At 41.4% G+C, this 17598-nt stretch overlaps 1 protein-coding gene across 2 annotated transcripts; it reads right to left on the bottom strand.

Annotated features, from left to right (window-relative positions):
• Positions 1-496: 496 nt before the first annotated feature.
• Positions 497-17028, bottom strand: DIS3L (DIS3 like exosome 3'-5' exoribonuclease). Of its 2 annotated transcripts, none has more exons than XM_054077544.1 (17): positions 16889-17028; positions 14143-14296; positions 13251-13379; positions 12420-12555; positions 11242-11418; positions 10229-10307; positions 9088-9267; positions 7960-8129; positions 7004-7165; positions 6056-6303; positions 5081-5173; positions 4301-4834; positions 3483-3637; positions 3194-3372; positions 2721-2866; positions 1054-1228; positions 497-978 (listed from the first exon to the last, which is right to left on the bottom strand). In XM_054077544.1, exons 1-17 carry the CDS (start codon positions 17016-17018, stop codon positions 667-669), a joined length of 3159 nt encoding a protein of 1052 aa, XP_053933519.1. In that variant the 5' UTR covers positions 17019-17028; the 3' UTR covers positions 497-666. The 2 variants fall into 2 exon arrangements, with proteins under 2 accessions (XP_053933519.1, XP_053933520.1); XM_054077545.1 differs by lacking the exon at positions 16889-17028 and adding an exon at positions 15499-16352.
• Between the last annotated feature and the right edge of the window lie 570 nt (positions 17029-17598).

Below are 17598 nucleotides of genomic sequence, written 5' to 3'. Positions count from 1 at the left end.
TTCTGTGTCTGTCCCTTCTGAGGAGGCTGCAGCCATCCACTGGAGTTGTGCCAGCCTTCCCACCATGATCACACCTGTGAACAGTTTTCCTGTCTTACAAGGGCTCCCAGCTTCTCTTGTCTGTTGACCATGCTGTATGTTTTGGTGTAGAGGCCGTTCAGCTGAGCTGTTAGGTGTGTCAGCTTGGAAGAACACACCTTAATTCCTTTGAGAGAGTGACTGCCGTTTCCCTCTTGCCTCTGATTACATGGAGAGCCCCCCACCTCATCTCCATACAACTTAACTGTGCTCCAGTGTGCCCAGCACAGCTCACAGACACAGGCTGAGGGCCCCCGCTAGCACCCTACCCTTCTACCCTTAGCATGTCAGCCCTCAGTGTGTCATGGGCAAGCTTGGTATTATCCCCCTCCCCCTTCCAGTCCAGTTCAAAGCTCTGGAAGATGACTTTTGCCTGGAAGATGAGATTTATCACGTATAAAATCTCCTAAAATCTCATACATGTTCATAGTCAGACAAAAATAATTCTTATTTAAAATAGACATTTAGATTCTTGTTAAAACAATTCTTGACTATTTAAATAATTAGCCTTTTTTTAAAAAAAACCCACCACCTGAATTATACGAGGTGAACAGGAAGAGCGTCGCCAAGCAGATGGTGCTGGGCTGTTCAAGTTCTAATGTCAGCTGAAACATCCAATAGAGCCAAATGCCGGATTTCCTCCAGCAGCTGGTACAGGCTTGCTCCCTTGGTCTGGCAGTACTCCTGAAGGTCCTCATCAATTACTTCTACTCTTGCTTTCTCTTGGGCGTGCTGGGCTGCTTCTGCAGACTGACTGACTTTGTTTACCAACTCTGATTTCATCACCTGAAAATTCTTCTGGGAGACCTCTGTGTCTGAAGTTTGGTACGGTGCGTTCCTGATTATTTCAAGCTTGATCATATCGGCATGGCAGCGGGAAGTCTGCACGAGGATTTGCACCTGAAAAGCAATACAAAATTTATTTTAGTTCTGCAAATGCTATTTCTTTGTACTTCCTTCACGTTGAATACTCACTGTAATGTGATCAAAAAGGCTTAATGTAACCGATTCTCCAGTGGTGGTAGTGGAAGTAATTCTGTTCTGAAAGCGATGAAGTGATCCAGGCTTCCACTCACAGCTCCCATCACCCTGACAAGAGATGACCAAGCCTTCTTTGTTTTTCATATATGCAGCACCTTTGATTCCGTATCTAAAAGAAAGCAGGTGAGCAGATAGGAGTGAAAACTGTTAGAACAGTTTCTATCAGTTCTCTTAATTTTGAAACCAGCAGAAGGCCAGGTACGGTTACACAAAAGCAATGTAAAAGGGCAGATACTATGTCATGATAATCCCACTTCAGGGACTCCAGTGTACCTTGTCAAAGGAACCCCTAGAGTATATAGAGACAGCATGAAGACAGTGACAGATGTGTTTTGAAAGCAGTGATTCATTACTTTAAGTGTTGGGTGGAGCCTGGAACGACCAGATAGAAGAAGAGCTGCATTACAAGTTATTCCAGGCAACACAGCGAGGAAACAATTTTCCAATAAGAAAGAGTTACTTGAAGACCAGCATCATCCTTGCACTGGAAGGAAGCCTCTTCTGGGTGGGGAAGTGCTGGTTCTTCTGCCATGCAGCTAAGCCAGGCCCTCCAGAATGCTGGAGACAGGCCTACACTGAGCTGATTTAGATTGAAGCTCAGTCTGTGGCCAGGATCAAGCAGCCTCTGGCTGTACGCATGGAAGTCCAGGGTATCCATGTCATGCTCTGCTTTCCCTCACAGCTCTGTAGAATGTTTTGTGGATTTTGTTTCTTTCTTGTTTAAAAAGAGTTCTTACACCTACATTTCTTGTACCTGTTAGCCAGCTGGGCAGACAGTGTTGCTACCAGTAATGCACAAACACAAAGATCATGAACTAACCCAAAATGTCCGAAGTCAGTAAGAGAAAGGAAAGGCAGCTGTCTTCCCCTGAGCTGGAAGAGCTGGCACACTCTTATGAAACGCTCTCCAGTGACTAATGCCTTCTTACATCATTCACTAGTCAATTCATAACACACAGAGAACACATGTAGTATACTTGAAAATACAGATTTAAAAGCTCAGAAATTAAAATGTAATGTTAGCTTCCTGCAGAGTTGCTTTCTGCTATCATAAACCAGAGGCTGAGCTGAGACAGGCACTTAATAAGAGCCTAAATGCCATAAACAGCACTACATAAATATTTCTTCTCTGCTTCCCTGCTCTGCTGCCTGTCATGAGTAGCAGTAGCAGTTCAGAATGTGCTCCTGGCCTGCATAAATACAGTTTGCTACAGAGGAATAAAGTGCTCAGGAATGCATGGCTTTGTGATTTGGAAAATCACTTCCTATTGCTGAAAAAAAAAGAGGGGAGGGTGGGGGAAGAAAACATTCCAGTCATTGTTCTGCAGTAGCAGCTGCTGGGGCAAAACTGTCCTTTTAATATTTTGAAATCAATCCATACTGTGCAGCATAGTCTCACCATTTGCTCAGAGAAGCGGCTTCTCAGAGTCACTGCACAGAAAGGCACTGCTTATGAGCTACAGCAAAAATCCAAACTGCAGTCATTGGCCAACACCAGGCCACAGAAGAAACACTTTCACAAGGACTAGGGGTGTCCTCATGGCATTCCAGTAACACTTAGGTCTTATTGTTAAGCTCAGTCCAAGCTGTAATCCACTCACCTTGGTACAAAAACAAGCACCCCATTTGTTCGAATTGAGTAAATAACACCATCTGCTACACAGCGCTCGTCTGTTTCTGGGGTTTTGTCTCTGAAGTACATACACTGGAAGAGTTCAGTAGACTGCTTCTGAGCACGCTGGGCTGCCTGCAAGCACCACCGCAAAAAGAAAAGACAAACCCACCTGAATAATTACTTCAATGAGCTTGTTTGGCTTTCATTTCCACAGTTTCTTTTCCCCCATTACTTATTCCCATACCCAGCCCCTAGAAAAACTTTACATCTAAAAGGCAATCTAACATGTAGTGTAGGTGAAGTAGGAAGCCACCATTCAGGAAAAATCCCCAAAGCACTATAAATAAAAATGGAATGATACTATGTCGCTGTGGTACCCAAAAGCTGCAGTCAGGACTGGTACCCCATTCCGCTGGGCAGCATACGAATGTATGGAGATACACACAATGACCATCTTACCCGGTTTCTGTTATTAATGTGTTTGCACAATTCCTGAAGGTCCTTGTTAGTGAATACATAATCTTTAACATCTCCTTTGCTTTCCTTCAGAGTCGCTGCCATCAAGAGTCTGTGGACAACGATATCGGCGTATCTTCTAATTGGAGATGTAAAATGAGTATACTTATCCAAGGCAAGTCCTACAAATACAAAAGGAAGCGGTGATAAGAAATCAAGGCAATCAATGCCCCTCCCAGCAGTTCAGAAATAAGAACAGGAGTAGTATAAAGAAGATCAAGTGATGAGATACCGTAATGATGAAACTCTTCCTCAGGACAAGAGCCAGTTGAGAAGTACAATGCATTGGACATGGCGTGAGTGGCCATCGATCGCAGCAGTTTGTTTACAATCGGATCCAGTGGGTCATTTGCTTTGTCAAGGGATTCAGCCAGTGCTTTGTTAGACCTGTCAAAAAAAGAGTTCATTCTGAAGCAAATTATGCTATTCCTGAGTATAACCTATAGTTAAAAGGAACAAAAGCACATCAACATTTACTAATAATTATTTATACAAAAATAGGACAAAGTAATCTTGACAAAGTAATTCTGAATTAATTTGAGTCATCTAAGATGATGCACCGAATTAACTTGATTTAAACAAGTAGTCTCTTACACTACTATTACAGGAAATAAGGTGCAAGTAAGGCTATTACAGAGCTTAACCACTACATATTGACTGAGCGAATTCTTTTGGGATACGTATAAAATTACTCAGTTACTTTGTAGTCCGGCCAGCAGAACACAGGCAGCCTCCCTTGTTTAGAGCATCATCTCCCGCTTACAGAAAGGCTATGGTAGTTTCTTTAAGAATTGCTATACAGTGTCTATTACCATCAATACTGAGAATTGTGCTAATACAGCCAAACAGTTAATTCATAGAATGGTTTGCGTTGGAAGGGACCTTAAAGCCCATGCAGTTCCAACCCCTCCAACTGGATCAGGCTGCTCAAAGACCCATCCAGCCTGGCCTTGAACGCCTCCAGGGATGGGGCATCCACAACTTCCCTGAGCAACCCATTCCAGTGTTAATTGCTTAACTTTAATTAAAGTGCTAAACAATAAGAGATACCGCGTGTCTATGGAGAACCCTTTGGCACCAGCACATTCTCTAAGTTCAGTGAAAAACTCCTGTCGAGGTGGAGGGTGCTGACGTAACAGAGCCTGATGAGGAAAGCTTTCCGAGATCTTTTTTGCCACCCAGTGGTTGGCAAGGATCATACACTCTGCTACCGTCTCGTGCACCTCCAGTGGCTGCCTGGGGATGAGGTCATCGATATTATTTTTATCATCCAGCTGCACTCGGATCTCTACCCCTTCCAGCTCCAGAGCACCACAGCTGTCCCGCTTAGCTCTAAGGCATCGGGCTATATCAGTGAGTTTAGATATTGCCCAAACCAGTTCATCCAGCTTCTTCTGTCTCATTCTTTCATCCAAGTCTTTCAGTTCCAGGATATCTTCAACAACACTTGTGTCTCCATCTAATAACCCCTGCGCTGCTTCATATGATAACTTGTACGCTGATCGAATGATGGTTTTCTCGTAGCAGACTTGCAGCATTTCATATGATTCTTTTTCTAGTTCCCATAAGACACTCACAGCATACCTTGAAGAGAAGATCACAAGTCTATAAATAGCTCTGCTTGACTTCTATGTCAACGGTGAAGAAGATAGGTTGCTGTTTAAATACAAAGCAAATATCTAAAGGGATAGGTAAACATTACTGGAGGAAGAGATAGTAATTGTGTAATGCCGTATTTCAGCTTTTCATGACTTCCTATTACTTTGCTTACAAACAGTAATAAATAATTCAAAATGCAAGTGCAGGGGCGGTTACTACACAACATCTTACCTATCAATTCCACTCAGAAGAGAGCATATATCAGCACTCAGGATGGAGGGCAGCATGTCATAACGACGATCCGCTAAATAATAAGTTGTTGCCCTGAGGAATAAAATAAATTTATGTTCTTCTCACCAGGACTCACTGGTGTGTATCTCCCAAGCAGTCTGCACTGCAACAAGATACTTAGCATGATTTTAAAAGGTTATTCTTAAAGAACGCGTGTGCAACACCAAAGTCTAATTATTTAACTAACCACTTGTATAATACAAGCCTAATTTTGCCTTCCTTGGTGCCTCCACCTGCTATTACAGCCAGACCTGGCTAGGGCTGTACAAAATATGTTCAACCAAGAAGAGATCATTTAATGGCTACAGCAAACACCTCTGCTGGCTATGCAGTTTACATCTCTGCATCTACAAAGAGTACGTTTCATAAAGTGGTTCAACATTTTAAGTTCAAAACAATGGCAAGAAAAGAAAAAAAGGACAGAATATTTGGCATATTGAAACACATGACTGGATATTAAAATGTAGGCCTGCCAAATACCTCTGGAATTAAATTAATGTAAGACAATTGCATTTTGTAGGTGTTCTATGGTCTGTGAAGATTCATCCCTCCTGAAATGCAAACAAGTGGTATGTAAACACTTCATATCACAAATGTTAACATAGAGCATAAAGCAAACAGAAGCAATTAGGTAAAGATACACTCAAATCCAAACATGGTGGAAAAGAGCAATTCCATAGCAAAGGGTGAAACAGTAGGTCAGAAAGCAGTTTGTACCCCAGCAGCCCTAGTCATCCAAACAAAAGCAGAATACCATTAGTTATATATTAATTTTAGTAAGCTGTTTCCATGACACAAAGAAGAAAGAAGAAGAAAGCCTGGAAGGAAGGAAATGTTCTTTCTCAGTGGTTCCTCTGGGCAGCATCACAAACTTCTAAGCTCCATAAATTTTACAACTTTTAGAAACTAATTTACCTTGCTCTGGCCTCAACATCCGTGTAAGAATTTGCTGCAACAAAATGGGTCACATCTGCAATGTGGACACCTAACTCTAGATTTCCATTAGGCAGAGTTCTAACAGAGAGTGCGTCATCCACATCCTCGCAGCCTTTTGGGTCAATGCTGAATATCAAGTGTGTCTCTCTTAAATCAAGGCGTTTTTTTTCCTCCTCTGGATCCACCTTCCATGGATTCTTTGAAGAACTGTGGGGCATTACACTCATCTGTACAAAAACATCATTGATGAACATACAATTATATCTTTTCTACAAAAAGAAGCCAACAAATTATATTTAATTAGCTTTTCCTTTTCTACTCCGTTAATTGGTTTTGTGTACTTTTTCATCTTAGACAAATTGTTCTCTCTTGCACTTTCCAAGTCAGTCCGTTACATTTACTGCACAGACAGTATGAAACAGAATTGAAAAGAATGCTACGCATATCAGCAGCTGGTATTATTGCAGCTCTGGCAAACATCACCACTGCATTTCATTTTATTACATCTTTTTCTTTCTATTAATTGTAGGTATAATCAAAATACTCATCTCGGAGCTGGTTCTTCTCCTGGTTGAAGACAAAAGGATTTAGGCCAACAATTTCAGTAGGTCTGGGCCTTTAGGATCAGTACTGTAAACACACACTAAAACCAGCAGTATCTTAAAAGTTGACCTCAAATTAGAATTAAGAGTTCGTAATAGTTTCTCCATAGCAAACATTATTGCCTTAAAATCACTCTTTACCTGAAAATCTGTATTCTCTTTATAGCCAGTCTTTCTGCAATTCCAGAAAGACAACCTATAAATAGTTCTCACCTTTCAAAAACATGTTGGCAACCAAGACTCTCAGGTGTAAGAGGGGTCCTTCTTTGAGAAACAAGTCCCTGGAAATCAACAGAAAACAGCACACCTAATCACAAAGACAAACCTGGATTTCTGAGAAAGGGGCAACGCAGATGCTGTTCTCCACCAGAATCGCTGCAATTTCCCCCTCAAGATCTCCGATTCTTCCTAGCACTCTCACAAAGTGTCCGTTTGGGTACACAGAAGTCGATTCCCAAGAGTCAATGCGCACAACAACTCTGTACTCCTGCAGCAGGACAATTCTGTTAGAACAGCAATCTGCTCCTGACAAGCAATCAATACAAATGCTCCTTCAGGGGCAAACAATGCTTTCCAGAAACAGACAACTCTGAACACTTCATAAAAAGGAAAAAGAAAGACACAATGAGAAACATCCAAAGAAATACTGAGATTTAAATTTATTTCCTGATCAAAGAGCCATCTGGGGTCATTTTACAGAGACTCTCTATCTTAAGGTATAAAAAACAAAAGCAAAACCAAACTGTACACAAATATTCTTATACCAGAAAACACACAACTGGAATTTACTTCTTGGCTGTGAAGAAAAGCTTAACGTTACAAGGCAAAAGCATCTACGAATGAATAAAACCACGTCTCTTCTTCCTACAGCAGTGGCAGGCTAATCATCACCATTCCATATTTGATGAAAAGCTCTCCTTACTGCTTTCATCAATGTTATATATAGTCATAGATCCACTAAAACCACAAGGGTTACTATGATTTACACCCCTAATATGACCTTTCATTCATCAGAAAAAAACAAAGCGAGTAGTATATAAATGCTCCGGGTACCTGGACCATGGCAAATTCAGAACTCAAATAAGCTTTATTACCTGAAGCTGAGGCAGTTTTGACAGGAATTGAACACATTCCCTCAAGGCAGGAACTGAGCTACTCTCACAAATGTAACTTTATCAATAGTTTTACCCATGGTTTTGCCAAGGAAAACATCATTACAGCATAAAGCACCCACAAAATTTTGTAGGAACACAGAATAGAGAAACTCTTCTGTCAAATTACCTGTAATGCTTCAGCTTGCTGTGTACTGATCCGGATTTTTGGAATTCGGTAATCCCAAGGTGTAACAAGAACTTTCTGAGCATTTCTGCCCTGGGACTGGCTCTCTTCTTTAGAGGGGAAAGTGACCACGTAATCCCTCCAGTTCTTTTGCATGATTCCAACAACTTTACCTTTTAATAAAGAATATTGTTAGCTGTACATTAAAGAGTTAAACAGGACCATGAAAGCAAATACGTGGAGGTACAGAAGATCCATTGTTTTGTAATATGAACAAACGTGTTCAGAAATCTGTACTACAACTGCTAACAGTTACATATGGTATGGAGACAACAACACAAGTTTGTTATAGATTATCGTTGGCACAGACAGATTTTAATGAGCTTTTATTTAAGTGAACACTAACTTCACTGTATAGATTTCAGTTGATACAGTACATAAATTACTTGGTGAGATTCCCACTACTACTGAAATGTGGCCAATTCTAGTAAAAAATATAGAAAACTTTTAACAGCAAAGATCAAAACCAAACAGCATTTTCTAGCAGGAAGAGAATTAACCTCCTGAAACTTTTAACTCTGACCTCGGCAAGCTTTCCTGATGTAGCTTCATCTGTAGAGTAATATTTTCAAATAAGACTAAGTGCTCATGGTACATAGGCATGCTGCATTGCCACGAGAGATGGACGCCTCTGTACTGAACAAAAAATGTTGCATCTTGAACATTATTTGTTATCAAGGAAGTAAAAGGATGCTGTGATTTTTCTGTGTAATCAACAGTGATAGCAGAGGACTTGAGTACACGCTCTGGTTAAATGGTCTGTATTAGAATCGCAGTTTGTCTCTTGTAAAGCTGTGAAGTTACAGCGTACGTTTGGGTAGCAAATATTCCAAACTCAGTAAATACAATAACTCAGATATTTCTGAGAGTACAATTAAAGAGAGGAAAAAAAAAAGGGGAGGATTATATAATAGAAAGGATCTAGCGGCCTTCTTGTTGGGATATTATAATGCTTTCATTTGGGATAAGCACTTCGAATTTCCTATAGGGGAAAGGACTACATAAGGAAGAGCTTGGACCAAGGAATTGAGGGGATCTTAACAAAACATCGTATCATGCCATCTGCTTTACCTGTGGGCATAGGGTCACCCGTGGTTTCTGCAGGTGCTTTATCCTCAGTCTCATTTTCACAGAGGGCAACAGTCCTTCCTTTCCATTCATGCGAAGGGAGTAACTCAACAGCTACCACATCACCGTGGATGGCACGATTTCGAGCTTTGGCCCCATATATAAGGATGTCACTTTGAAGTTCTAAATTTGAAATAAAGAGGAACTATAAATGGTTACGAAATTAAAATCCCTCCCCTCTTGGCAGCATTCTGCTGAAATAACAGCGAATTACATTTGCAATATGATTTCTTCCCCAAAGGAATGTTGGCAAGTAATTAATATTGCAAGAAAATTAAAACCTTTTCCACATTTTTTATGTTTTTCAAATGAGATATCAAGCAATTCTGTAACTGAACTCTTGGATAAAAAGCAGCATAGGCTGGCATGAGTTCATTGTTCTCAGACAGCAGCTTTACAAGCACACAACACAGTTACATTATGGAAACCACTACCACATGATTCTGGGTAGAGTTCAGAATAAAACAAGTTTACAAAAAGGATTAGTGTATTGAACACTGGTTTGACTGCAGAGTCTCTCATAGGAACACTTGAAAGCACTTCTTACTGAAAGCTGGGACAATAAATCTGTGCAAGGATAATGGGCTCTTCCTTCAAAACTGTTTATTGCTGTCATATCAGAATGACAATACTGGTGTTCCAATCTGATACAAAAGGTATTTTGCCTATTATGTTCACAATGGGCAGCTTCCTAATCCTGCCAACGCCTTCACAAACACTTATTTCAATCGAATGGTCACCTGAAGTGAGAGCAAATCACAGGATAACAATTTGCATTTCTGAAGTATTCAACTGCAGAAAAGGTCTGGGGAAACCTAGTAGTAGGACAGGAGTCCAGAACACGGCTGAAGGTACAAAGAAAGTGGGAGGACACAAAGGGTACTGCTTTCTCTTGAGGCCCATCCTGTGGGTTAATCTTCAGCTTCCCTTCTAGCCCATGAAAAAAAACCTAAACATCACAGTATCCTAGTTTTCATCTTGTTTAATAATGGAACAGTTACATCTGTATGTCTACATGGCTTCATGTAAAGAGTGCAGACAGGGACAAAAAGGCATTGAATAAACCCTCTCATTGCCTTTTCACCTGTTTCTTTGCTGCTAAATCCTTCAAGTCGAACAAAAGCTTCCAGCTGGGCTCTGTGCTTATTGACATTCAGTGTACCCTGAAAGAAAACAATAAATGATAAACAGAATGAACTAGCCACACCTCTAAAGAACCAACTTTAAAATACTTTTTGTTTTACAGTTGTTTTTAGATAAATTAATAGTTTTATTGATATGCAGGTTATTTTGAACAGAACTGTTCTGTCTACAGAGGGAGAATGTAAAATGCAGAACTTTCAGTACTCACTCTGGAAAGGAATGGTAAGTTCTTTTAAATTCTTAATTTAATTGTAAAATGCTAAAGAGCCTTTCATTCAAAGCACAGGGAGTATAAGATTACTTTTGCTAGTTCTGTTATCATGGAATCTGGAGTTAGTCCTACAAGAAAGAAAAAACTCATTCTTTCTGCTCGTTTTCTATTCTTGCGTTGCTGCTGAAACTGCCGAGAAAGGAACAAAATCCTACCTCTAATTCTTTAAATTACTTTTAAGAGAAGGACGCTTGTCCACCAACAGTCCACATCAAGGCCTTCCACAGCCATAAAAACATAAATTGATTTCACTGGCAGGGAGCTCTGTGCAAATGAAGTAAGACATGCTTGTGCAGCATTATTTAAGAATGACATATAGCTGCTCCATATCACGCCCAGTTTCTCAATTTACAGGTATACGAAATATCAGGAATATTACAGGTATACGAAATATCTCAGGAAAAATCCACAGCAAATCCTAGATCCTCATAGACCGTCAATAACGAATTCACATTTTTCCTTCTCCAAGAGAGAAAAAAACCTCCAAACTCACGTGTTCACAACATGAAGGAAATATTTTGAGACTCTTAGTCTTTTCCATTCTCTTACTCTTGCTTTTCTGTTTTCTTTCTCTCTACCCACTATGGCAATATTTCTTTGTCAAATCAGTCTAATCCAGGTAACTGAAGGCACCAAGCACAAGACTGCATTGTTCCATCAGTGCTCCCTGTAGAGCAAATTACCTGTATGTATCTTCCAGATTTGATCCCAGCCTCCAGTATTTCCACAGGTAAGTGCTCAGGATATTCTTTTCCATTGTTTTCTTGGCTTTCACTCTCCCGTTCACGCTGAGCTTGAAGTATAGAGTCAAAAAGCTCATGGGCAGCCTTTAAGTCAGGCCAAAAGTTATCCAAGTAATTCTGTATGCACGTATATAAACAAAAATGAAAGTATTGAGGTATCTCTATTCTTTTAATAATGCCTCATTTGGAAAGCACATCATAGACAAGAGCTGTCTCACATGCTACATTCAAACAGCATTTCCAAGTGGTAACATATCTGCTCTCAACACCACAGATATGTTCCAGTCAAACTAACTAATCTGCTAAACACAACAAAGGAGACGTGACTGCTCACACAGCATCAGCATCCTAGACTGCAGATCTACAAACCTTTACTACCAATCTACCCACTGAGGCTACATACTTCTTGTACAGTGCAGTAACAGAATCATTGAACTGGCAACTCAGTATAATTTTTACAATTTTATATTATTTTGAATGCTACCTCCGGACCACTTTCCATTGCCTCGCAGCAATTAAAAACATCAAGCATCATCACTGTTATATTGCTTTAAGGTAAATCTATTTGGTCCTGGTTTTATCCAACATCCTTTCACAGCTAAACATAATCCCCCCTCCACCCACCAAGCACATATCCTGCTAAATACAAACAGTCATCAGAGATCAACAACTAAATGCACAATAAATTATCTTCTCATGCATCGCTGTATCCTGAGTAGTCAAAGCTAATCCAAAGTGGCAGAATAATGCTGGTGGATATTTACCCTGTTTATGGACTGCTTGCACTTCAGATTTTGACAGCTGGCTGAGGTAATGGAATATTGTTTATCAACGCCAAATTCTTTAAAAACAAGGAAACCAATGAAAAGGTCTCCATCTAAGAAAGATGACCTCTATCTCTAATGCTGCTGTTTTCCTTTCCAGTTCTCTAGTTTGCTCTCTGCCACATTTTTATGACAATCCCATGACTGACATCTTTGCTGTCTTTGATAAATGAAGACATGCAGTTTTCATAAATATAAACACTGAAACAATTTGCACTTCTCATTGGGCTTTCTTGTACTTGCTTCATCACTTTGACGCAGCATAAAGGAAACCTTTATTTTTCTGCATGTTACCTTGAAGGAAATCACAAACACTCCTTCTGTTTCATTTCCATACTGCCTGATAGCATCTTCATCTTCCGTTACCATAACAACTGGCATCTGACCCAAGCAGTGATTATAATACCAGACCGCTGCATTGTAAATACTCCTAGAAAAGCAAAGACTAAAATAAGATTTCTAGCACGTCCCATTTGCTACTTGCAAGACATTTACAGGCTTTGTATAAACAAGTCTTTGGTTTAACATGCTTACTTTTGAGATATACGCAAAGTTACATAAACCTTGTATCTGTGAAAATTTTTAGGTGCCATACACAAGCACCAAGAAGACACAGGGACAGAGAGATTCTTCCCCAACACCTCCGCATGCGCCCTAGCTACAACGTAATGTATTGCTTCTCTGAATGAGTTTGTATAAACCAGCTGAAACCGGCAGAACTCCAGTGCTATGGTGTCTGCAGACACTACACCCAGCAGTCCAATAAGGTGTGTATGATCTATTTATTATGCTAAAACATCCTTTAAAATGACTGTGTGACTTTAAGATCCAGCTTCTTTTTTTTTTAGCATTACTGAATTTAATCAAGTACATTTTTGTCTATTTTCCTAAGAAAACAAGCCGACACTTTCTTACACAAAAGGACAATCTAGATTTTGAACGACTGTGAACCCTTTCAGAGCCAAACATAGCAAGAGTATGAACTCTCATAGAATAGTTTGGGTTGGAAGGGACCCTAAAGATCACCCAGTTCCAACCCCCCTGCGATGGGCATCCCTCCAACGCATGCCAATACTGCTGAACACAGTCTCACAATGTTGTGCAGTGTATTAAGTCAAAGCAAACCTGGTCTGCCATTTCTCCATGGATTCTCCCTTCTCTCTTGGCAAATAACAATGCTGGTGGAATTCATTAGCAAACATAGTACAGTCGTGACGGGCATCCTTTACTAGATTTCGCAACTTGTTGTACTGTCTGGAATACGCAAAAGACAACACTGTTTTAACTCCAGATGAAAATACAGCTGAAAAACTTATAAGTAAAACTACCACCATGCACAAAGATATGCATTCATCAAATTACACCCATGACGATAAAAAAAGTAATTTGTAAGCAAGTTTTTCTAATTTCTATTACGAATGCTTCAATTTTTAAACATAGTTGTTTTCCAACGAGCCCTACAAAACATGATAAGTGTTCAGGAACTTATTTTGTCACTTCTGGGACAAGAGCTGTTTCTACAAAGGCATTGGTGCTTTAGAAATATAGAAAGACCTTGATAGCAAATGGCACTTTCTGATGCCACAGCAATACACAGGTTAACATCTGGTAAGCTCAGCACCATGCGACTGTTACTTGCTCCCCAAAGACCAGTGCTCAGGCTTTAACACAGCAAACCAAAACCACATCCATAATAGAGTCGTGGCACATGATACGTCATTACTGCAAAGTCTTCTCAATTCCTGTCTCAGGCCTTCCAGTTAGTTAATAATGCTACAGGTTTAATACCTACCGCTCCTGTCAAGACACAGCTAAGACAAACATCAATGCCCATGGACAATAAAGGATCACAGTCCTTTCCCTTCTCTAAAATTATATTAAGACACTTCCGAGTCCTAAAACCAAATTAAACACAGTATATTTGCCAACTTCGGGTTACTGTGCTTAAATATATGTTTCATGAAGTTAGTATCTTTACTTCAATCCAAATGAAAAAAAGGCATGACAGGATAAATACCTGCGTCCTTTTTGATGTTGCACAGCTTGACATGCTGTTTGCATGAAAATAATACCTTTCAGCTCTGGAAACTCGAGAATCTCAAGGTAATCTTGAACAACCTTGCAGTCAGGAACAACATAATGCGTAACATCATCCGATAACAACTTGCCATCTAAAACATAATTCAGGGTTCAAAGGTTTAAAAGTTGCAACGCTGGTTTCTTAAAAATACTTTCAGATGTCAAGGAATTTGAGTTGTATCCTCAAGGGCACTCTTATCTCTTTTTCTGATGAACAAAATGACAACTCTGATACAATCCTGTAGTACAATTTCCAAAATTCGAGACAGACACTTTTTGCATGCACTGATGCCAAAATTTAGTGCAAATTCTATCCAAATGAGTGAAAAAAAAATCCCCTTGCACTATGAAAAGGATGTAGCTTAAAGAGTGCAGTTAATAGATCCTTTTCTTATCCAGGTGTAAAAAAACAGACTATACAACTGCCACAGAAAATCTTTTCACGGAATTTTCAAAGGGTGCTTCTGTTACGCTGCTCCCACAGAGCTCCCTATCCCACACTATCATTTAGAGCTCTGTCTTTACATAAAAGCACACAGATAAGGGTACCCATGGAGAAAAGCTTAAGCTTGGCTACCGCAAAAAGATGATGTTCTTGGATCTAAACTATTAACCATCTCGGCTAATTTTCTCTAAAGAGACTTCATCCCTTAGGAATACACCATCAAAATACCAGAACCAACCAATCACAAAAGACATCTTAAAATGTACATAAAAATTAATGAGTTTAATTGCTTCAGGTATTTCAAAGGTTACACAATAAACTTTCATGTGGAGGGGAAATCACATATTTTCTCTCAATGCCTATTTATTGCTTTCAATATTATCAACTCTGAAGTGCTGAACTTAGCATAGTTATCTATAATAAAATTATACAGATCTTGACAAGTCAGGTTATTTTCATCTATTTCATAGAAGCTGTCACAGGACAATCTGTCCATTATCTGTGATCACTGGAAGTGTGAATCCAGGAGGCACAACTCTGCAAACAGTAACACGGCCACTTCTCACATAATGGATGGTGGCAGGATGCACACACAAAAGCTAGTATTTATTAATAATTCAGAAAAGCATTGAAAGTGAAATGTCACTTCAAGATTTATGTAATCTGCCCGTATTAAGCTATCCTTGCCTAACCCAGACACCCAGATCAGAATAACATCTAAGCACAGCACAGCACACCGTGACAAGTATCCGTAGGTGTGATTTATGCAGGCAGTCTCTCACAGTGCGTGAAATGAGTTTGCTCAGCACACCGTGCAGAGTCAGGAATGAAAACAAATGTTCACCTCACCTCTGAATTGCCCAGAATAATTCCAAAGGGACGTATCCTGGTACTCATCTCAGCACAATTTACATTTGAGACCAGAAGACAGGAAGGTCAGCGAGAGAGGTGAGAGGTTTTTTTTCTCTGTGCACCTGTAACTTATCCTTACAGAATTCCCACCCAAATGCAAAACATTAGAGAGCAGTAGCCGTCACTAGTCCTGCCATGCTGGGTAGCTAAGTACGCTACACTTCTGCCCTCAACTGCAACAGGCACCAAAACCAGAAGTGACAACGTCTGTGTGAAGTGCAGCACAGAAGAAAAAAAGAGGTAAAATTCTAAACTTTTCTTGGAAGCTAGCAAATAATTTGGTTGATTTCAATAAGCTGGATATCATGTTAGCTATTTGCCAGTCACGTTCTTGCACCAAATAAATGATGCTTTTTAAGAACACCCGGTCCCCCGAAATACCAAAGGTCACACGATGATGTGTGATGCCTGTAACAGCACCTCAGTGAGTAAAACCAACAACATAGCCAGACGTCCCGGAGGCTGGCACTCTTCCTGTGTCTGAAATGGCCAGCTGTATCACAGGCAATTACATTTAATTACTTAAAAGAAATAATTGCTGATGCAGAATTATAATCACTTGAAGATAACAGCTTGGCTCCACTGTAAGAATACTTAAAAGTAGGTCTATGATTTAAGTGATGTTATAGGCCACCATCCTGCAGAAACCAATGTATTTTAAAAAAGGGAAGTACAAAACTTGCAGAATCCTTTATCACTGTCTGTAACCTGCTCACAGTTAAACCCTGGCACAATCAACTCTGCGGTCCTTTTTCTCTTCCCTTAACACTTCATTTATTCCTGAAGGATTTGGCTCTCAAGGAATACTCTCCCTATACCCCTGCTTTGCTACTCCAAGATCCCCCTCTGCCCAGGGACCTTCTCCCTGCTCAAGGATCCTCCCCATCTGCCCAGGGATCTCCCCTTGCCTGGGGATCCCTCTTTGCCCAAGGACCCCACTCTGCCCAAGGATCCCCCTCCCTCTACCTGGGGATTCCTCCCCCCCTCAAGGAACCCCCTCTGCCCAAGGATTTCACCCTCCTCCTCCTGCCCGGGGACCCACCCCTAGCCTGGGGATCCCTCTTTGCCTAAAGATCCCCCCGGTCTGTGGATCTCCCCTTGCCCTAGGATCCTCCTCTGCCCAAGGATTCCCCTCTCAGCCCGGGGATCTCCCCTTGCCTGGGGATTCCTCTTTGCTTAAGGTTCCCCCCCTTCCAAGGATCCCCTCCTCTCTGCTGGAGACTCCTTCCCCCCCGCCCCACCCCAATGCACTGGGATACCTCTTCGGCCGGGGACTTCCTCCCCCATCCCCCGCCCTGGGATCCCCCCTGCCCGGTTCCCCCCTCACCGCGCGGGCAGCCCGCCCGGCACCGGGCGCTGCGGCAGGGCACGTCGGGGCGCAGGTAGAGCTCGCGCACCACGCGCACCGAGCGGCCCAGCGCGCCCCGCAGCTGCAGCACCTTCTCCGTGCGCAGCATCGCGGGGCCGCGCCGCTCACTGCGCATGCGCGGGGCGGGGCGGGAGCTGAGGGGACGGGAGGGAGACGGGGGCGAGGGGAAGGGGCACGAGGAGTGGTTGCTGTCACAAAAAGTGGGGTATTTTTGAGTTAAGCTGAATTAAGAGTTATGTTTCATCCAAATAATTGTGTTCTTTGAAAGTTAGACACGATGTCCTTCAGAGAGCAGTTTTTTTTCCAAGCAGTGTTTTTCCAGACGCTGTCCGTTCTTTGGAGAGAACGCCTTGTGCTCGGTGCGGTCTGTGCCGAGCGGAGGTCTCGCTGCATCCCCCTCTGTTCGCAGCTCAGGAACGGTCCGGCAGAGTTAGAGACAGCGCCCGAAGGGCGAGAGATTGGGCTGCTGTGAAGTTCATACCAACGTTAAAACGAGACCTTGGGAAGTGATAGAATGTGTGTGAGATTTCTGGGAAATCTTATACATATGTCTGTGAGTGGGAAATATCTTCTGTCCCAGCTTTTGTCTCGCTGCACAGGATCGATGGAGATCATTCCCGCGTGTTGCCCAGCCCTGATGAAGGGATTTTGCTTTCTAGCTCCAAAAT

This window comes from Cuculus canorus, chromosome 12 (assembly GCF_017976375.1).
Source record: "Cuculus canorus isolate bCucCan1 chromosome 12, bCucCan1.pri, whole genome shotgun sequence".
NCBI lineage: Eukaryota > Metazoa > Chordata > Aves > Cuculiformes > Cuculidae > Cuculus > Cuculus canorus.
This window is presented reverse-complemented; position numbering and strand designations above follow the sequence as displayed.